This window comes from Vicugna pacos, chromosome 3 (assembly GCF_048564905.1).
Source record: "Vicugna pacos chromosome 3, VicPac4, whole genome shotgun sequence".
Lineage (NCBI taxonomy): Eukaryota > Metazoa > Chordata > Mammalia > Artiodactyla > Camelidae > Vicugna > Vicugna pacos.
In genome coordinates, this window is record NC_132989.1 from 26,870,663 (window position 1) to 26,893,046 (window position 22,384).

General features: G+C 37.6%; 2 protein-coding genes across 7 annotated transcripts in view; both read right to left on the reverse strand.

Annotated features, from left to right (window-relative positions):
- CATSPER3 (cation channel sperm associated 3) overlaps positions 1-1,622 on the reverse strand; it is a 335,119-nt gene extending 333,497 nt beyond the window's left edge. For 2 of the 6 annotated variants that reach the window (XM_072957124.1, XM_072957129.1), the window contains exon 1: positions 132-1,622. In XM_072957124.1, coding sequence (XP_072813225.1) covers positions 132-232 — 101 coding nt within the window. In that variant the 5' untranslated portion in view covers positions 233-1,622. The remainder of the gene's footprint in view (positions 1-131) is intronic. The other 4 variants (XM_072957139.1, XM_072957133.1, XM_006212794.4 and 1 more) reach the window with 3 other exon arrangements.
- A 4,018-nt stretch (positions 1,623-5,640) lies between these two features.
- PCBD2 (pterin-4 alpha-carbinolamine dehydratase 2) overlaps positions 5,641-22,384 on the reverse strand; it is a 44,917-nt gene continuing 28,173 nt past the window's right edge. Inside the window, exons 3-4 of the mRNA XM_072957090.1 lie at positions 7,067-7,147; positions 5,641-5,897 (exon numbers count right to left, since the gene is read on the reverse strand). Coding sequence (XP_072813191.1) covers positions 5,802-5,897; positions 7,067-7,147 — 177 coding nt within the window. The 3' untranslated portion in view covers positions 5,641-5,801. The remainder of the gene's footprint in view (positions 5,898-7,066; positions 7,148-22,384) is intronic.

Genomic DNA, 22,384 nt, shown 5'->3' on the forward strand with positions numbered 1-22,384 from the left:
AGAGCAATCAGATCATCAAGGACGACTGCCTCAGTCTGGGAGGTGGATGAGTGCCTGCGAGAAGGGCCAAGAGGCCCCAGCATTGCCACCTGCACACTTCTTCACAAGCAATAGACATAGAGAATACTTACTGAAATTTCCAGAATCTCCCACAGAACAGCAGTGACGCATTATCTAACAGTGAGCTAGAAATAACTTTTGTGTCGTTTTGGTGATGAAACTGTTGAGACATTTTCCAAATTTTCAATTTCTATTCCTCGCTTTTACCATCCAACAGAAAACCCTTGCTTAGGAGTTTCCTTGGCATCTAGATTCCAAGAGGCTGCAGAGCAGGGTCCACTTTGAGGTCACTCTTTGTGAGGTCACTCTTGGGCGTTCCAATAGTTACTAGGCTGCAGGCCCCTGGAGGGGAGAGTCCCTGGCTGATCTGCCCACGGATCCTCTCTTCCCAAGGAGCCCAAGCACCTCAGTTCAGCAAAAGACTTACAAGCACTCCATTAACTGTGAAGCTCTGGGCCAGACCCTCCTTCTTCAGGAAGCACCCATATCCGACAGACAAAACCCCTTAATAATGTGTTAGAATAGGTTAAGGGTCACAGAAGAGGGGAAAGCCAAGTTCCCTGGAGTTTAAGAGCAAGAGTGCACATCCCGGGCATGGCACTGGAGACCCCTGGAAGGACACAAGATTTTGATGGATTTGGGGCTAGAACACAAGAAACAGGAGGTGCAGAGATATTCATGCCCAGCACTGGCTAACCAGGGGCGTGGAATGTGCATGTATGAACCACACCAACAGAGTATAAGGGATTAGCCATGGGTAGAGATGTCTCAGGTACAAGAGCAATACGGTCTTCTGCTCTGTTCCATTCTTGGAACTAATATATTCCCCTCATTCTACTTCTCCAAGCCCCTTTGGCTTCCAAGGCAAATCCAAACAGACTTCTGGATAGTCCTGGGTTGAATTAAATGTTTAGTGGCTAAGTTGTTCAAATTCCTCAAAACTTAATTTCTTAGGCCATAATAAAAGGTGATGACCACCTCACCACCTCCACTGTGCCCAGAATTCTAAAATAAGCATATGCGACCATTTCGGGTAAGGAAATACTCTCGTGGGTAAGCAGTATGCTGACCTGGGAAATTACATCTTATATTATACTCAATTTCTCCACTTAAATTCATCAACAGCAAAGCTTTAAAAAACTTTTTGATGAACATCCCCTAGATTCAAACTTTGGCCTCATCTTCTCATTCTACATTCTCTCCCTCTGGGATCAAGCTCCTCCCATGCCTCCCACTGCCTCCCTTGGGGCTATATGCCCCCTAACGCTTTCTGGGCTCCTGCCCAATATGCCCACAGTGGCCTCCTGGAGCAGCTGCTTGGGACAGCCTGAATCAGTTCTCCATCTCTGTTTCCACCTGCCCCGATACATCAATGTGCCTAATCCTGCTGGGGCAGACAAGGATCTCAGTGAATGTGTGCTAGGTGAATATACAAATGAATGGCTCAGGGGCCCTTACACTCACTCAAGTAGCTGAGCCTAGCAGGATTTGATTTCCAGGAACCCCAACGGTACACATCTGTCCTTCCCCTCTTTAAGCACCAAAGCATGCCTTTGGGGAGAAATGAATAAGAGATTAAGGATGTAAAAAACTCCTTCTTGGTGGCTTGGACAGGTGAGGAAAGATGGCCAGGTGGAAGCAGTCAAAAAGAGCCCAGTTGCTCTTGGTGGACTACACCAGCGCAGCCAACCACAGCTGAACATGGTTTCTGAATTCACTGACGAAAACATCTAGTCTGGGACCAGGACTCCAGCTGGTGGGTGGCATCAGAGGTGACGCACTAATTCAGCCCTACTGAAATCATCCCTATCTCCTTAAGGATAGGTGGGCAGGGCGGGCATCCTGAGATGAGAAGCTAAAGGGCCATCTCTTCTGTCCTTCCAGCAGCAGCTCACACTCAGCCCAACACGGGCAGCGCCAACTCAGCAGCACACAGCTGAGGACAGTCAGCAGTCAGCAGGCACGGCACCTTGGTGATTCAAGTCTTCCGGCCAAGTTCCATGTGTAACTGGAATTGAAAGACAAAGTTCACGTATCATAGCTAAACCCATTCCATTTCTGGCTGTTCTGCAGGAAACTTTATAAAACTAGAAGTTACCGAGTTCAACTAGGATATTTTTGGATGCTGGATTAGAAAGTATAGACTACTCCACACTAACACTAGTAGTCCAATACTTCAACACTAACAGAGGTCAGCTCTGTGTCCACATGCATTATACATGTCAGAAAGTACATAGTATTTTCAGAACTTTCATTAACTTCACTTTAGAAAACAACACTGTCAAACATGCTAGCCCTGAATTATTATCTACAGAGGTCATGCAAAGCGTCAAAGGTCATGCCTACTTAACTCCCCTCTACTCCAGCGGTCATTTAGAAAGAAAAAGGAGGGAAATCAAAGGTTACCACATCAGAGAAACCACTGTCATCACACAAAGCCATGGAACAGAAGAAAACTTGGGAGCCTCCAATTTTGACAATGTCTCTTTTAAGCTGAAATGAGTTACTTAAAGCAAGTCTGGGGATTCATTTTGTTGGAATTACCACAGGGAGTATTTCCACAGACTTCTGATATGGGATCTTTGATTCTCTACAGTTAAGTTCATGAGTTCCAGCAGATGTGATGCCCCTTAATGTTGCCCATTTGTCACACCTTCACTGAGATGTTAATTAACAGCTGTGTTCTCAGGTCTTCACCGTCTCAACTATAAACCGTATCCACTCTCTCCACTGTGCTCTCCGTGGTGTAGGTTAATAGTTTAGCCTCTCAGATTCACATTCAAAATAGGGGGAAAGATGTCCAGGGTACAGTGAAACAAGCTAAATAACACCACATGGAAGCAAACAAATGAATTCAGAATATTCAACATGACCCAGTTTTTACAATAAATCAAAGACATGGAGAGAAAGGGGAAGTTGGCGTGGACAGGGTAGGGGGATGGGGCGCTTGCTTGTACCAAACTGAAAGATTAGAGAGAGACAACAACCAGATGTGATGAGTGAACTTCATGTGGATCCTGATTAGAACAAAATTACGTCCAAAGACATTCTTGGCTGGGAGGGGGTAGCTCAGCAGCAGAGTGCATGCTTAGCATGCACGAGGTCCTGGGCTCAATACCTAGAACTTCTGTTAAAATCAATCAATCTAATTACCTCTCCCCCAAAAAAATTTTAAAAAAAAAAGACATTCTTGACATTCAGAGCAGTTTGATTTTCCCAGGTATTAGGTGATACTAAGAAATCATGTTTTATTTTGTTAGGTGTGATGATAGCATTCTGGATTACCCCCAAAAATGACCATACTTTCTAGAGATGTTTACTGAAGGATGCAGGGGTAAAATGACATGCTATCTGGGATTTGCTTTTAAATACTTCAGCAAAGAAAAAGGAAATGGGGGATTATATGGAGTAACTGGGGCAAAATCTTGGTAATTATTAAATCCCACCATCCAGGTAAGGTGAGGGTTAGGGTTAGTACACAGGGGTTGAATGTACTATTTACTCTATTTTTAAATATGTTTAAATTTTTTCATTTTTAAAAGTTCATGTAAAAAGTTTGAAGTACTGAACTAAAAATCTTTGGGAACACCAGTCAGAATGGCCATCATTCAAAAGTCCACGAATGATAAATGCTGGAGAGGGTGTGGAGAAAAGGGAACCCTCCATCACTGCTGGTGGGAATGCAGTTTGGTGCAGCCATTATGGAAACAGTATGGAGATTCCTCAAAAAACTAAAAACAGACCTACCATATGATCCAGTAATCTCATTCCTGGGTATATATCAGGAGGGAACTCTAATTTGAAAAGATACATGCTCCCCAATGCTTATAGCAACACTATACACAACAGCCAAGACATGGAAGCAACCCAAATGTCTTATCAACAGATGACTGAATAAAAAAGTTGTGGTATATTTATACAATGAAATACTACTCAGCCATAAAAAAGAATAAAATAATGCCATTTGCAGCAACATGGATGAACCTAGAAATCATCATTCTAAGTGAAGTAAGTCAGAAAGAAAAATACCATATGATATCACTCATATGTGGAATCTGAAAAAAAAGAAAAAAGACATTATGAACTCATCTACAAAACAAACAGACTCGCAGACATAGTAAACAATCTTATGGTTACCGGGGAAAGAGGGTGGGAAGGGATGAATTTGGGAGTTTGAGATTTCCAAACGTTAGCCACTATATATAAAAATAGATTTTAAAAAAGTTTCTGTTGTATAGCACAGGGAACTATTATGTTCAATATCTTGTAATAACCTTAAATGAAAAAAAATGAAAACAAATATATGTATATACATGCATGATTGGGACATTGTGCTGTATACCAGAAATTTACACATTATAACTGACAGTACTTAAATAAAATTTTAAAAAAATATTTGGTAATAAAATGTATAAAAGTTACCAAATCTGTAATATAGGAAACCGTTTCTAAAAACACATAGCTTTGACTTTTCCTCTGAAAAATTTCAAAGAAGTACAAGTTCAAATGTCCAGGCTCTGGACCCCCAGCAGCCACAGAGCCTGGGTGGCTCTTCTCTCCCTTCGCCCCCTGCCCACTCCACACACACGGCAAACTGACCATACCGGCCTCTCCAAGGCCAAGAGAACCAGACAAAAACCGGCTTCAGAGAGCTCAGCTTCCTTGTCACATTTCCATATGGTTTCTTAAACTTGAGGCTGGGGCTGGGGCTGGGGCTGGGTGGGGAGGGGAAGCTTTGCTTCTCGTGACGCAGAGTGATTTTTCTGGCCTCTGAAGTGAAGTGGGGTATAAAGATGATCCCTGTTAAATCCTACTACCATAACACATGTTCCTTGGATGGATATATATACATTCTTTTAATCTACATTCTAATCTCATTAATAACTTCATTCCAGAGTTGCCTCAAAGAACAGTTACTGCATTTTTTAAATAATAGATTACTTTATATTCCATTTTACTCCTGTCAGTGACACACGGAGTAAATAGAGCTCAGTACTGGCTAACACCCAGAGCTTCTAGCTCAGTGGCTACAGACTCTCAGTTCAGGGGTCACAATATGCAAATGAAAAAAGATGACCCTTGGTTCCTCCAGAATTCAGAATGTCAAATCAGGACATGGCAGGTTGAATTCTTATATTGCCCCACTTGCTGGAAGCCACGGACAAGACACTTGCCCTCTCCTTTCATTCACTGTTTGAAATGTAAGGATAAAACACAAGACGGCTCACTCAATTTTTGTGACATCTGTAATTTAATTCACTACTTAAGGAGTAACAGCAGCTGAGATTCCAATCAACTTCAGCATCATAAGAATCGTTACATACGGTTAAAGTCATCACATTTCAGTTTACCTACAGAGTTCATCGTTCTTTTTCTACCTTACAGCTGTTCCGCAACACAATGCATTTGTAAAGTCATCATAATTCATTCAATTTCTGGATTATAAAATGTGTGAATGCTCCCCCATGCCAATTTCTGGTCTTTCAGAATGCTATTTCTCTTTCTGAATATTATTAATAGAATTACTTGGGTTGATTTACCTTATGTACATGATTAGATACAAAGAAAAATACCTCAGGCTCCAGTTTAAGTCATCTTTATTTTTTAAGAACTGATTTTTACAAAATGCAATACTTCAAAAGGTGAGCTAAATTTACAACTTAATTTTTTCATTTAAATTGCCTTCAAAATACATTGGCGCTTAAGATGCATATAAGATTTTACATGCGTTTTAGATGAAATCACACAGAAGCAGCTGCTTTTTCAATAAACTTGGCCAGTTTCACGTCTCTTTTGGTCAGTCCACCACAGTCATGCGATGTGAGAGTTATCTGGACCTAAGAAAGAGAGGCAGTTTTTAAAACCCTGAGCTACAATTCCGGAAAGTCTCCCTTGGTGGTTCAGAAATCAATCTACTACTCAATATTTATCTTGGAGAATTGAGGAGATTAAATGATTTAGAAAATACTGCATTATGAATAAGCAATGCATTTCTAAAACCCAGCAAACTCCAGGGGCATAGTTGGCTTCAGGCTGGGCCCAGCAGCCACCCAGGGATAAAAAGTTCTCTCATGTGAAGAGCAAATGAGCTGCCAGAATCTCAAATCTTGTCTCTTGAGAAAAAAAAAGAGAGACTGAGGTTCCATTTTAGCTCCCATTACTTTAATTACACCAACTATTTTCAGGCCACTGAGAAAAACCAAGCTATCAAATGTAGTATCTTAGCAAACATGTTAAAAAAAGCCCATTTCCAAATTAGAGAAGTGGGGTGAAGGTGGGGTGGGTGTGGTGGAGGAATACAATGCTCCTCTTGACAAATCAATTAGAAAGCAAAAGAAAAATTATGGGCAAAAAAAGGCAATTAGGCAAGAAGAGTTCCTGCAAGCTTGGAATTATTCCAATAAATCACAAGAATACTCTGAAATTTTCTTTTTTCAAAGAGACACAGAACCACACAGGAATCTAGATGGTAAGACATTCTATATGTCATAATCATTAAGGCAAAGACACTCTTTGAGAGAGCCTGATTCTTCTCACTGGGCCCTCTTAAAACTACTTGATTAGGTCTTTCCAGTCTGCTCTTTCTCTTAAGGTCAGGTCCTAGTGAGGAAACAGAATTTAATAAATAGTTATTATTTAAATACAATTCTTGAGCAAATTTATTTCAATGAGATAATTAAGGCTATATCTTATTTGCTATCCTGAGGGTTTAAAAATTTATCTACATGACTGATATTCAAGTTTAATTCCAGAGCCTAATTCAGCCCAAGTTTTTCCTACTAGTTTCAGTAGAAGACAAGCATGAAAATAAAGAACTTAGTCACTGTTCTCTTGAGCAGATCTGAAAATCTGTTAGCAATCTGTAGGGATTCTGAGAGAAAGAATAACTGAATATTTACCTAAGCACAAGGACACTTACCTGCACAGGATGACAACAAACAAATGAAGAAAGAAGTTTCTTAAACTCTATAATGAGGGTGATCCCAAAATAAGGCAATTTATTTACCTTGTTGTACACATTGAACCACTCCGGGTGATGATTCATCTTCTCTGCTTGTAGGGCAACTCGGGACATAAAGCCAAAAGCCTGCATAAGATGAAGTCCAAAGTGATGACCAAGAGTCTTCTGCCCCAGACCAGAGAGAAAACATGAGGGCAATCCAACCAGATAAAGATATGGCTAGGACCCTTAGGGAAGCCTGGGAAGTCGAATATGGAAGGGAATCCTCTCCACAGAGCTGGGGGAGCGGTGTAGCTGGACTGTGACCAGCTGCTCAATGGTGAAAAACAATCAGGCTCAAATAAACAAAGCAGGAAATTGGTCTCACCCAGTGACCTGTCTGGACTGTTTAATTGTCCTCAGGACGAGACTCTCCAAAATAGCACAGGAATAATTTCCCTTCAACCCAGTATCCTGGATCTCACTACCTGGCCCCAAATCTTAGGAGTCACTTCTGCAGAACTGCTCCTTTTGTTTGTAGGGACTGGATTGCTAACTAAGGCATCAACCACAAAGACTATGGAAAAAGGTCTTGCGAGTGTGTCTTGAGCAAAAACTCTCGCAGAAATGAACAACCAGCCCATCGCCCAGGCAGGACAGGAGGGGATGAAAGATTATTTTCACTGACGTCCAGAGTGGGACAGAAGGACGGGCTTGCCCGCTCAGGGTCTTCTTGGTACTGCCCAGCACTGCTATTTCAAAGAGAAAGCACCCTGCCGCAGGGCAGAGGGCTGCAGACCCAGTCACACGCCTAAGTGGAGACCTGTCTTCACACCACAAGGAAAGTGCAAACCTAAATTTTGTTAAGCAGAAGGCAAACTTATCCTGAAAGGGGGAAAAAAACTTCCTTTTTTTGCTTGCTTTCAAATTTTTATGAGGGTAATTGCAAACAATAGGAGAGTTTGTCTTTTTCGTGTCCAGAAGGCAGAAATATTTGGTAAGACTCTAAGGTAATGGTACATTAATTACAAAGTTACAGTGGAATTCACAGGGCAGTACCCATTATAGCCACATAAATAAATACTTAACTTCGTTACCCTTATCCAGAAAAATCAATCTGATGTTAGGTTATGTTTTTTGGATCACCAAATGACATAAGAGTGCATTTCCAAGTTAACAGTGAGAAATATGGAAGATACCATTTTCAAACAGTTCTGTCATTCATGATTCCTATCTCAGAATTGGTTTTATTCATGACAGAGTTCCATTTTGACATTTAATGCCTAATGGTTTTCTCTATTAAGAAAAGGAAGGAAGTTCAAGAAAAATCCATTTAACCATGTATGGAATCATAAATGGGAAAACAATATTCACTCTCCTACCCCTTCTCATTTCATAATCTGATTCTCTAGATTGTGAGAGGAAGGGATAAGTTGAATGAGAGAGTTTGTTTTAATTATTCACACAGAGTTAAGCTGTTTTAAATGATATACTATGAACAATTTGACCCTGTTTGCCTATAAGGCCTTATTTTCACTTAGCTTTAGAAAATTTACAATCTCATCACCACCCCTGAGAGACAGTAATAAAGACACTAGGGACATGGGCTTTTGAATGAGAGAGTCCTGGATTCATATTCCAATTCTACTACTCAACTGTCATGTGATTTAACTCCGAGCCTCAATTTTCTTTCAGTAAATTGGGTATAATAATTAAAAGCTCACATAATTACTTAAACTAAAAACGAGGTACAGGATATAAAAGCATTTAGCACAGCACCTGGCACAGAGTAAGAGAGTACAAAAGGCACATACTGCTACCACAACTGCTTCTGGCCAAACTGCCTACCATAAACCTTATAAAACATAATAGGAGGTGAGCCCTCCCACAGCCATGAGAATCTAAGACTCCAGTTGCTGTCCACCAGAAGAATGGCCCTCTCCTTTCCCATGTGCCATGAGTAGAGACTGACACACATATACCAGATAAATAGGTAATATACTGTGGCATAACACCCTGATACACACTAACTGGGGAAAACACTTCCATACCAAGAAATGAGGTGGGCACAGCCAGTCACCGTCCAAGTCCTTAAGCCCTGTGGCCACAATTTCTTTGAATCATGCTATCCTCAAACGTCCAAAGTGACGCTTAGAATCCTTTACCATTGCCCAAGAGCCAAATGGACAAGTGGATGATGTGAACATGATCAGAAGTGCTCCTCAAATCTTTGACCACCAGCATGCTATCAGCATAGTCACAAAATCTATTCCATCACAAATGACTTAAAGGAGAATACCCACATCCTAAGAGGTACATTGATCAATGAAAAAGCATCTACCCTATCTACATACAATGTTAAAAAACAAAAAGAGCACATTCAAAGGACCTCCAAATTTGTATTTTCCTCAGCTTTACATATTTCCCTTCAACTGTCATCTAATACTTGCATTTAATAAAATATCACAAAGCCTGATAAACCATTTACGCATGACTTAATCCTAATTCTTCCTTGGGGAAAGAAAACTCAATCTGCTCTGGGAGCAAAGAGACAACTCCATAATCCTTCTTCCACATAATGTAACCAAATAATCTTTCAAATATTTATTTTTAAATTCACAAATTAAAAACATCCATAACAATATAAATTCAAATTAAAGTAAAAAAATTCCTGCAAGGAAGTGAGATGAGTAGGCAGGAGAGGGAAAAAGCAAAACCTCAAAGGGGAATTTTGATTATTTGGAATATAATAAAGAATAAATATGACTAAACAGCAGACTTGGCAGATAGTGAAAAGCATCTGTCTCTTCTTTCAAAGATTTATTTTTACAGCCCTACCTACTTGTTACCATGAGGGCAGTTGGAATCTAAAGATCTCAAGCTAGCTAAAAGCACAGGCTTTCTAAAACCATTCCACCAAAGAAAGCTGCCCAAAGTAGAATAGATACCATCAACTCCGTAAAAAGCTTTGAGGACAGAACTGAGAAAATGGGCAAATGAAGTAGACATTAAGAGTTTATAAGAATTAGAAAATAATACAGAAGACAAAGTAGATCTACCACATAGATAACAGTCAATCAGAGAACAACCAAAAAAAAAAAAAAAACCCAGAAAAAAAACTAGAGATGTAATTCAAGAAAAATTTTCAGAAAGAAACAATTTAAATTGTATCTATACATTGTAAGAACTCAGTCATGTCTACAAATCCTAGTAAAGTTAGTAAATTTCAAGATAAAAAAAAATCCCTTTAGCATCTAGTCAAAAAGATCAATTCACCAATAACAATGCAAAGAATCTGACTGACTTCAAACTTCCACACATCAACATTCAACACAGAAGTCAGAGTAGCAATGCCCATAAATACTTCAGGAAATGAATGTGCAAAGAATTTTATACCCAGCTAAACTGTTGTTCAAAATTAATGCAGGAGACATACATTGTTTTGAATGCAGTAACTCAGGGAATAATTCCCATCACCCTTCCTAAGGAAACTTATTAAAGGATGAAATATAAGTAACCAAAAGATGAATGGAGAAACTATACCAAAGGTATTGGCAGTTAGTAATAAATTCACTCAGCTCTAGGAATACATTTAAAACACTTGTGGGGATTACAGTCATGGAACAAAATGTAAATGTTATAAGCTATTAAAAGGGTGGAAGGAAATAGAAATAGGGAAGGTACATGAAAGTAAAAAAAAAAATCTTTGAAGTTGCAAAGAAATATTTAAACTTCAAAAAAAACTCTGAAAGCTAAAAGATCAAATGTTAGATATAAGTATAGTTAAAGGTATAAAACATAAGCACTAGAACTAAAAAATAATATGAACTAAAACTGTATGGTGAAGAGAAAACAGGAGTGTAATTTTGACACTGCTTAATGGGAAGACCACTATCTAAAGAAATGCTTTCTAAAGAAATGGAGGACTATATTAGCTATGTAAAATTATAGGTGTAATAGTATCCACAAGAAGAACAAAAATAAAAATAGAAATATTCATAATTAAATAAAGAAAAACATGATTAAAATGAAACAAGCAAACAAACAAAAAAAAACCCCAAGATCTTTATAATGACTTAAATTAAGTAAGAAAAAAGTATATTGGTTCTGTCATGTTTTTAAGACCAAACATTTTTCCAATCAATAAACATAGAGCCTAAATCCAAATAATTAAAAGAAAACTTTACAGTGGATCACAAAGCAAAACTCGGTCACTAGAAATAAAAGGACAAAGGCAAATGTAAGAAATTTTTAAGAAATCATAAGGGTTTTTTTCATAGAACTAGAATAATCCTAAAATTCATATGGAATCACAAAAGACCCAGAATTGTCAAAGCAACACTGAAGTAAAGAATGAAACTGGAGCCATAACTCCTCCTCCAGGCTTCAAACAATACTACAAAGCTACAGTAATTAAAACAACATGGTACTGTCACTAAAATAGACATACATATCAATGGAGCAGAATACAGAGTCTGGAAATAAACTCACATACCTACAGTCAATTAATCTTTGACAAAGGAGGCGAGAATATACAATGGGGAAAAGACAGTCTCTTCAGCAAGTGGTGTTGGGAAGCTGGACAGCCACATGTAAATCAGTGAAGTTACAGTACTCCCTCACACCACACACTAAAATAAATTCAAAATGGCTTGAAGACTTAAACATAAGACAGGACACTAGTAATCTTGAAGAGAACGTAGGAAAAACATTCTCTGACATAAACTATAGCAATGTTTTCCTAGGTCAGTCTTCCAAGGCAATAGAAATAAAAACAAAAATAAACAAATAGGACTAACTAAACTTACAAGCTTTTGCACAGCAAAGGAAACCATAAACAAAATGAAAAGGCAACCTACAGAATAGGTGAAAATATTTGCAAATGATGCAGCAGACTAGGGCTTAACTTCTAGAATATACAAACAGCTCATACAACTCAGTAACAAAAAAACAAACAATCTAATCAAAAAATGGGCAGAAGACCTAAACAGACTTTTCTCCAATGAAAACATACAGATGGCCAATAGGCACATGAAAAGATGCTCAATATCACTAATTACCAGAAAAATGCAAATCGAAATGATACCTACAATGAGGTATCACCTCACACCAATCAGAATGGCCATCATTAAACAGTCCAAAAATGATAAATGCTGGAGAGGGTGTGGAGAAATGGGAACTCTCTTACCCCGTCAGTGGGAATGTAAATTGGTGCAGCCACTATGGAAAACAGTATGGAGATTCCTTAAAAAACTAAAAACAGACTTACCATATGATCCAGCAATCCCATTCCTGGGCAGGTATCAGGAGAAAACTCTAATTTGAAGAGATACATGCACCCAATGCTCATAGTAGCACACTTTACAATAGCCAACACACAGAAGCAACCTAAATATCCATTGACAGATGATTGGATAAAGAAGATGTGGTATATACACACAATGGAATACTACTCAGCCATAAAAAGAATAAAATAATGCCATTTGCAGCAACATGGATAGACCTAGAGATTATCACACTAAGTGAAGTAAGCCAGACAGACAAATATCATGATATCGCTTATATGTGGAATCTAAAAAATGATACAAATGAACTTATTTACAGAACAGAAACAGACTCACAGATACAGAAAACAAACTTATGGTAACCAAAGGGCAAAAGCAGCAGGCAGCGGGGAGGGATAAATTAGGAGATCACAATTAGAAGATACAAACTACTATATACAGAAGAGATGAACAACAAGGTCCTACTGTATAGCACAGGGAACTATAATCAGTCTTTTGTAATAACCTATAACAAAAAACAGTATGAAAAAGAATATATATGTATAGTTATAAACACTATGCTGTACACCAAAAACTAAAACAACATTGTAAATTAACTATACTTCAATTTAAAAAAAATTAATTTTAAACAAATACAAATTTACACAAATAAATTATAAAACATAGGTAAAATAGTTCTCTGACCCTAGAAGCTAAAAAAAAAAATCTAAATAATTAAATATCTATAAAAGAGAAACATCTCTAAGAGTAACACCAAAAAATAACAGTTCCAAATCATTTCACAGAGGAATTATACCAAAGCTATAAGGAACAGTTAACTCTAATACTAATTAACTGCTCCAGAATATAGAAGAAGGATATTTCTAAATTATTTTTATAAACTATCATAACATTGTCTCCAAACTCCCACAGAGATAGCATATAATAATGAAACTATAGACTGATCTCATATGGAAATCTTAATAAACAAAACTCTGCAATGCATTGAAAGAACAAAGCACCATGAGCAAATAGGATTTATTCTAAGAATGCAAGGATGGTTCAGTATTAGGGAATCAGTAATATAATTTACCATATTAATGAACCAAGAAAGAAAAATCATATATGACTTCCATAAATACTGAAAAGATATTTGATAAATTCAATATTTATTATGTATTAAATAAGAATATATACGCCCCTCCTTAAATGATAAAATACATTCTCAGTTCAAAAGGCAACATTTTTTCTTAACAGAGAAACACTAGAAGAATTCCCATTAAAGTCAAGAATAAAACAAGTCCAAAAAAATCAAGTCTTTTTATAAAAACAACGAATTATAAAATATATTGGAAGAACAGTTCCCATGTAAAATGGCACCCAAAATTATCTAGAAGCAAACCTAGCAAGAAATGTATAAATTCTATATGTAAAGAAAACTTTAAACCACTACTAAAAATAAACAAATCTTACTAAATTCAATTTTTTTTTCTGTAAGGCAATATAAATCAACAAACAAAATTAAAAGACAGACAACAGTACATATTTACTAACTATATAAAGAGCTCTGACAAATTAATAAGAAAAAGACCAAACACTCAATTTTTTTAAATGGGCAAGTAAAATAGAAAAAATAGATAACAGAAAAGAAAACAAATGGTTCTTAAACGTAAATACTGCTCAATCTCATACCTGATAGGAGAAGTACAGGTTAAAATTAAGTTATATGTCAATTTTATTTCAATAAATTGGGGTGGGGGTAACTAACTTAAACCTATTGGTTGGCAAAGATCAAAAAGTTTGATAATATTCTGTTAATGAAGATATAGGAGAAAAGGAACTCACATTATTGGTGAAAATAAACTGATATAATAATCACTATGGAAGAAAATTCAACAATATCTATCAAAATAAAAAATGCCTCTGCCCTTGGGAAAAAGTATGACTATGTCTTTCAGCCAAGCAATTCCACTTCTGAGAATATATCCTGTAGACCTACTCATACATAAACTACAAGAATGGTCACTGCAGCACAACCTATAATGGCGACAGACTTGAAAGAACCAATGACTATCAACAGGAAACTAATTAAAATATATTACAGTACAATTATTCCTGGAATACTACATAGCCATTAAGAAGAATAAGAAAACTACTTATCATGTGACATGGAAATACCTTCAAGATACATTACTAAATGGAAAAAATGCATAACAATCATCTAAGAATTGTATAAAAAGGGAAGAAAACAAACTATATGCATTAGTATCTCTGGAATGATACATAATATCTGGTAATAATGAATGATGGGGGGAGGTGAGGGAGAGCTGGGTGGTTGAGAATGAGGAACAGGAAGAGGCTTACTATACTCCTTGGTACCTTTGGACTTTTGTACCAGTATATACATAATCTACTTTTAAAGTTAGTTAGCTTGGGGAAAAATGAAGAAGCCATGCAAATGAAGGTCTCACTCTAAAGGGAGCTGGGATCCTGCAATGTATGTAACCTGGTTCATATTAAAATATTTTGGCTCACGTTAACTTCTTAACATATGCCTACCTGTTTAGGTGGGGTTTTAGTGCCAATTTACAGCATAGTTTGTCTATGAGCCATGTTCCGTTGAGCCACGGCCATTTCAAACAAACATATGTCCAACAAATAGCATATAATGGCTGATAATGGTTTCAGTCTTTCCCCTATTGCAAATTACAAACGTTTTATGAACAAGTCCATGAATGCATGATGAAGTATGACTTTTTAAGTCACTCTGCCATTTTAAGGAATGTAAGCATTACAATCACAGTAAATTGGGCCAATGAAGTTTGTCATTTGGAAATCTCCAAACCATCAGCAATTAAAAGATTTTTCCATGAACCCCAAAATCAGTATCCTTTGGAAACTTTAATTTTTCTTAAAGTTTCTTTTGTTTCAGTTTATTCCATGAAAATATGAAAGACTATCAGATGCACAAAACCAAAACAAAAATCCTGTATCAATCTGTGAAATGTTTTACAGCATCCTGAATTTAAAACACAGTTTCAGTCCAAATAACATGTATGATTTATTATAGTTTTAAGGCTTAACTTTTAGCACATATTTACAGTACCTATCTGTCATTACTCAGAGCAATTCTCTTTGATATACATTCTTTAAATCAGCTGCCTTTTATATTCTGATTATAGACTATTTTAATTATGCACTAAAAAAGAACATATCTCCCACTAAGAAAATGAACACCAGCAACTCCCAAGTAATTTCCCCAGTACAACCTCCATTAAGCCTCTAAATACTTCCTTTACTAATTCAATGAATTAGAACTCTATTGTTTATGAATCACCTTTATGTTTGTAGGCCTATAACCCTTCTTTCATAAAATACAATTGCTATGGAAGGAAATGATATTTATGTCTGATTAGAAATGAAAACACTATTACAGAGATCAGTTTGGGCATTTCTTCACGTCTTGAAACATGATCGGCAATTTAGTCTAATTGGTGATCAAGGAAACTATCTTGTGATCAATTAAAGTAATTACCAGATTCCGGCAACACAACCTACCTTAATTTCAGCTAGAGCCTGCACTTCTTCAACTTTAATTAAAAATAATGAAAATTATTAAGCAAAATGCACAGCAAGATCATTGCCAAGCACGCACATGTCACAGGACGGGACCTTCCCTTGGTGTTGGTGACTGATCAATCACACAAACATTGCTTGGTGCACCAAGGAAAGGCGTACTTTGCTCCGGAATATGATTACATGTGTCACAATTACTTTCTCGTGGAAAACACTGTTAACTGTTCTAACCACTGCAAAGAGAACATCAGATGTTAATTTTCAGGCAACAGAAAAATATTCTCGACTAGCAACATGAGAAGTGTAAGGAACAGATCCAACCAAAGATGTATTTGATCATGTTTCTTTTCTCCAAATTATCACTGGTATTTTGACACAGTTGTCAACTGCAAAGACTTTAGGGTCAGAGACCTAGGTTGAAGTCCTAGCTCTGATATTCACTAGCTATGTGACCTCAGAGAAATTACTTAACATTTAAAATGAGCCTCAGTTTCCTCATATGTAAAAAGGGGATAATTCGTGTAACAGACTTTACAGTATGACAGGCATTCTATTAGGCACTCAGTTAATGTTAGTGTTTATTATCATCAACAAGACTTTAACATTTTAGTGTATATGGCCTGGAAAAAAAAGAATTCCTTTCCAAACCTAGTACAAGAACAATAAAGCCAAAGAAATTTACGTTGGCGAGGCTAAGAAAACTAGAAACATATTTAAAACTGTTTCTCTATGTAGGTATCCTCAAAGGAAGATTTCCAGTGGAACTGGTAATCTGTTGGTGAGCATCTTAGCGAAGCAGGTGACTCATGTCTCCCTGAGAAGCCAGTCTTACCTGATGACCCTACCTTAGTCAGTTCAGGATTTGTGTGCCTGGGGCAGACAGTCCCCATCAATCCAGGGCCACTAGTCTACCTGCCTTCTACTCGATTCACTACAGAGCCCAACGTTTCAAATAAGTCAAACCAAGAATATCCAACTCTGAAATTAAAACTGGCTTCTCCAGGCACTTGAAACAATGCCCTCAAGCTACTGAAAAAGCCACCCACTCTGCTGTGCCCAAGGCTGAATTAGTGCCCTTTCAGCTAGTGGTAGTAAGGACACCATCTGTGTGTGAGACAGCACACTTACTTCTAACGGTACCTTCAAAAGTTGTACTCAAAAAAAAAAAAACCCAGAAACAACCAAACAAACAACAAAACTGTACTCACAGAACCATAACATTGTAGATCCTCTAAAATAAGTTCTTAAGTCACCATTTTTTGCAATAACCATAATTCCTAAACAGCCATTTGGAAAAATAAGGCAGCTCTTTTAGCTAATGAGAATGGCACCACCTTCAATATACACTGTTAAATGAAAAGACGAAGTGCAAAACAGTTTTCTTTGCACAATTAGGATTTATAATTACATTAGTAAATTCCTCCTGAACTCCCAGGCAAGGGAGACTCCTGATGGAGGTCTGCTGGTATGAATCCACTATTCTCCAGGCAGCAGACTTAAACCGACACAAACAACTCGACACAATTTTACCTAAAAGCCGTTCCTTTCTGTTCCATTTTCAGTGAAAGTTCTCTCACTGGATAGATTTCACACAGCTGGTGTGTACCAGAAAGGCATCCTGGCCAAGATGATCGCAAACTGAGAATACCTTTCCCCCAAAAGACAGCGCTCATTTCTGAATTTTGCACGTAAATTTAAATTACATTTCCCCATATCATCATCAGCTACTATTGGGCAGACCAATAGTTCAGCCTGATTAGCTCCTTCTGGAATTTCTCACAATCCTTCAGTTTTGCTCTCTTGGAATCAGCACCTTTCACCAGTTTTCTATCCATCCTTTCCCTCTAAAGCAGACTGAAACAGTGGTTTCAAAATCACCCCAAGAGGAGTCTGGTCACCAGAGAACCCACTTCTACCCAGTTCCCTAATGTCAAAATAAGTGCTGATGCCTCACTGTTCATTGCTGCTGTTCATTATTGCCAATTAGTTGCCTCAGAAAAGTCCCATTGGAGATTTTCCTTCCTAATCTGCTGATAACCCATATTTGTTAGCTTTGAGGAGGCTTACGAGGGGAGAGGTACTACAAGGACTACCAAAGGTTTTTGTTTTGTTTTAGCAAAAACCCTTTAAGAGTTACGATTTATACTCCTTCATACTGACATCATTATAAAATTTACAAAAAATCAAATTTATACCAAAAAACCCCCCTAGGTTTCAACTTCATGCATCCAAACCACTACGATATATGGAGGATCTGACCAAATGCATTTTTTAAAATTGAATAATATGCAAAATGGGAGTCTACTCCCTACCTTTTCTTCTTTATAATCAACTGGTTCCTTTTAAGAAATACAATTACTACTTACACTATGTAATTCCAGTTTATATCTGAAACTGTATTGCCCTATTATATGTGTATGTACCTATTTTTAAAAAGAGAAAGAAAGGGTAGAAAAGACAAAAAGATTTCTTTCTGCCCAAACTGGGACATTAAACTGAAAGTCAAGATCCTGTAACAATAACCAAAAAAGTGGAAGAAAATGGGGTTCACGGGAGTAAGAACACCCACTCCCCCACCATCTGGGGGCAGGGGCATTCAAAATATATTTTAAAGAAACAAAGCAATATCTAATTTGGCTTAATGTCACAGTATATACATTTTCTACATGCAGTACACATTTTGTAAAAGAGTCTCATTCCACTTCGTATCACAAAATACGTGATGGTATAAAAAGGTCTGTACAACATCAATGAACTCATATTACCCTTTCTTTTATTTATTTATAAAGAGAATCAATTCTCCTTTTAAGAGTTTTTTAAGTACAGTTTCAGAAACATTTGCAATATTTTCCAAAGGAAAAATATACCCAAATATTCAAGCCCCATCAGACCTCCTGATAATCCCACAGAGGACGTCTAGTGATAGACAGCTGCAACGCATCACAGGAAGAAAACAGCCTGCCAGACCCACTTCTCAGAAAACGGTACCAATCCAGAAGAAGCCCGATGCAGGAACAGACCATCACGTAAGTCATCTGTATTTATTTGTTTCAGACTGCACACACAGGTTGTGAACTTGGAAAGGTCCTTGAACCTGTCAGAGTCTTCAGACACTGAGCTGAAGCAAACCACAAATATATTCAGAATTTATCCTCAACTTGTTATGATGAGGCTTAAGGAGAGCTCTATTCCTACCCTTATAGATTGAAACTAGGGACTTTTTTGGTTTTGTGTTCTAAACAGTATCACTAAAGAATGAAAAGAGAAAAATCAGGGTTTGAGGCACATAGAGAGTAAAAATAAGTTCAGCACTTGCCCTATTTTTGGTAGCAAAAGATCACAAGTCTAGTGGGGGGTGTCATCACATCCTAAAAAGTTCTAATCCCAATTCTGCCTCATTCCACGGCCTTAAGCAAATTCTAAACCTCTCCAACCTCTCCCAGTCTCCGTCATTCGGAAGCTCTACTACCTCTTAACTTCACTGTGAATATAAGGAGGTGTCATAAGAACATGGAGAGCACTTTGCACAGAAAATGTGCTACCGTGAAACACTGAAAAGGTTCCAATTTGCTTGAATCCTACACAAAGTAATTTTACACCATTTTTTTTAATTTAGAAAATTTGGTCTGTATAGCCAAAAAAATTTAATTACATCCTGAGTACAAATGAAAAATTGTCTGTGTGTGTAAAATTCACAAATATGGTTAATAACTCAGAAAACAGCAATGAATAGAGGAAACATTTAAAAGAATAAATGCTTACTTGAGTCAATTCTTATTGTAATATTCCTAAATAAATTACCTTAACTTCGGCTATTGATCAAGTAGGGTTTTGGGGTTTGGGTAGTTTGGGTGTTTTTTTTTTTTAATAATTCACAAAATCCTGAAAGAAAAAAGAATGGTTTGTTTTCCCAGACGTATATTAATGGGAAAGTCTTTCTCCTCCTTAGAGCAGGTTCCCACTGAGCTGCACTGCAGAGCAGTCACTGTCTCTGTGCAGGTGAGGACTGACAGGCAGGCAGTACACAGTACAGCTCCAGCTCTGCAGCAAGACCCGCACGGCTCGGTGACAATCCCATCAGAGCAAAAGAATGCAATTGGTTCTAAAGCACTGGGACAAAGAGAGCGTATAGATCCCGATGGAGTCGGAGTGCTCTGACATTTGATGCAACTGCTAAAGAGAAAGTCTTCCCTCTGGTTTTCAAAAGTTTATTATTTCATACCCTATGCAAATCATACTTTATATATTAGGCAATAATATTTGAGAAATACTCCAGTCAAATTAAAGGCTTCAATAGCCTTGCCAAAAGCACTGTGATTTTCCTATAAAAAAATTATTCCAATTTGTTGATCTTACATAGGATGAAACATACTGTAACAATCTTCATAATTTATGTCCTGTTGGGACACAATGATTTAAAGTAACATAATACAGAGCCGCATCATGGCTAATCTAAACCACCTGACCAGATAAACACCAGCTTCCCTTCTCTCTTCAGCAAGGGCATTTCTGTTTATTGTCATATCATTTCCTTATTCTAGGAACATGCAGAATAAACGCAGCCAACCTGCATTTCAGGGGGAGGCTGGCTTGGCCTTTCCCATGTCAGGAGGTTTGTGCGTACACAGGTACCAGTACAATGTCATGTGGGCTTGCAAGACAGAAAACAATCCAAGAATTCCACCCTCAACATCATTTACAGTGAAGCAAATATGGATTCATCCGGGACAATCTGGACCAGGTGTGGTGTTATAAACCACAATCTTTCGGGGGTTTTTAAAAATGTCACTGAAGAGGTAATTCTTTAAAACAAATTATGGGGCTTATTATGAGCCAAATTTTTATAAATGCTTCAAATCACACCTCTTGCCATGCTCAGAAGCAGTCATGATCTGATTAACCAAACTGAAATGCTCAAAATAACCAAGATCTTTTGGGGGTGAGGAATCTTGAGAGAAGAGTGAAACAAAGAGCCCATATGGCACTAACCATGGCCATTTCTGGTATCCAACTGCATAGGCAGATTTCAAATTGTGAGGTTTCTCCAGGGTCCAAATCCCTTCACCCTCCTCCCATATGCAAACCTCACTGGGCAGAGGGAGATTTTCAGGGGGACTTAAGGGAAGGGTTTAAAGTTTCAATCGTGAAAGAAAAAGTGCAGGAACACATGTGCATTCGGCAGATAACAATTCACTGAAAATATTTTAAATCAAAACAAAACGCCTGTCTGACCAAATTTTTATAAACTTGGTTGGGGAAGAGGAAAACAAACAATTGTATAAGGGTGGTTTCAAATATTGCTTTCTACTATTACTGAGAATTTTCAAAGCTTTTCATGCTCCATTGGAAACAGCTCTGCTTTACAAGCTGTTCTGGTTGGTGCTGCCAAAGAAATGGTCTGATACACTTTATTACAAGTTTATCAATTTGCTTACCCATGCAAATATATATAATTATCCTTACCCAAAAGACCAGTGTAAAATAGGATTCCTCCACTGAAAGCAATGAGATCACTAAAACATAACTGGACAAGACAGGACCAGTAGATACTAAGGCATTTGCAGCCGAACCCCATCTCCACTACAGCATCTCAAGTCTACCAATCCTCAAATGCGCAGAAGCTAAGTCAGCTTGACTAGCGCCATTTTTCAGACTCACAGCAAAGGAGACAGCAAGTAGTTACATTTCCATCACAATCTGGAGCCTTTTGATTTGGGAGCTTAAAGAGAAAATGTCATTTTGGAATACCCTTTTTTAGGCAAGAGACATTTAATAATTCAGGCTTGAACTTAACACTATGCACATTTGTAAAAATTTACAGTAATAAATTATAAATCTGCAGAATTATGGGTAACATTCTGATTTAGTGCTAGCGACAGTGAATTCTGGTAAAAAGTGAGTCTTTTTTGCCTGAAAGTACTCACTACCTGGACTGAGGCCCCACCTGTACTTGATCTTTCCACCTTATGTACACCTTCCCAGACTTCCAGAACCACTCTGGAATCTGCTCATGCTGCTCTGAAGACATGAGTGCTTAGGTTACCATGCTTAGGTTATTCTGGCCTCATGCATGGATAGTGGTTCTCCAATGACAAAGAGCCTTGTCACTGGGCTACTATGTGACTGTCCCCAAGCCCTGACTTTTGCACAATCCTGAACCTTCATTTTTTATTAATCTGTACACCAGAGAGTTACCCCAGCAATTCCATTTTTAGATCTATATATAAAGGACACTTTCACATTCGTCCAAGAGGAAATATAAGGACAAGTATCACAAAATTGACAGGAATAAAGAATAACAGAATAAATGTCCATGTCCATCAGTAGGGAAACTGATAAACTATGGTTCATTTATCTAATTTTTAAATTGATTTGCAGAGGAACAGAATATTTTAAAAACACATCTACTGTATCAGAAGCAGTACAATGAGATGGAAAGAGTATCAGCCTTGGAATCCAAAACCTGGGTTCTAGACCCAGACCTTGAGCAAGCTACATGTGTTGGCTGGGTTAAGCTTCTTATCTGGATACAGGGAGATGATGT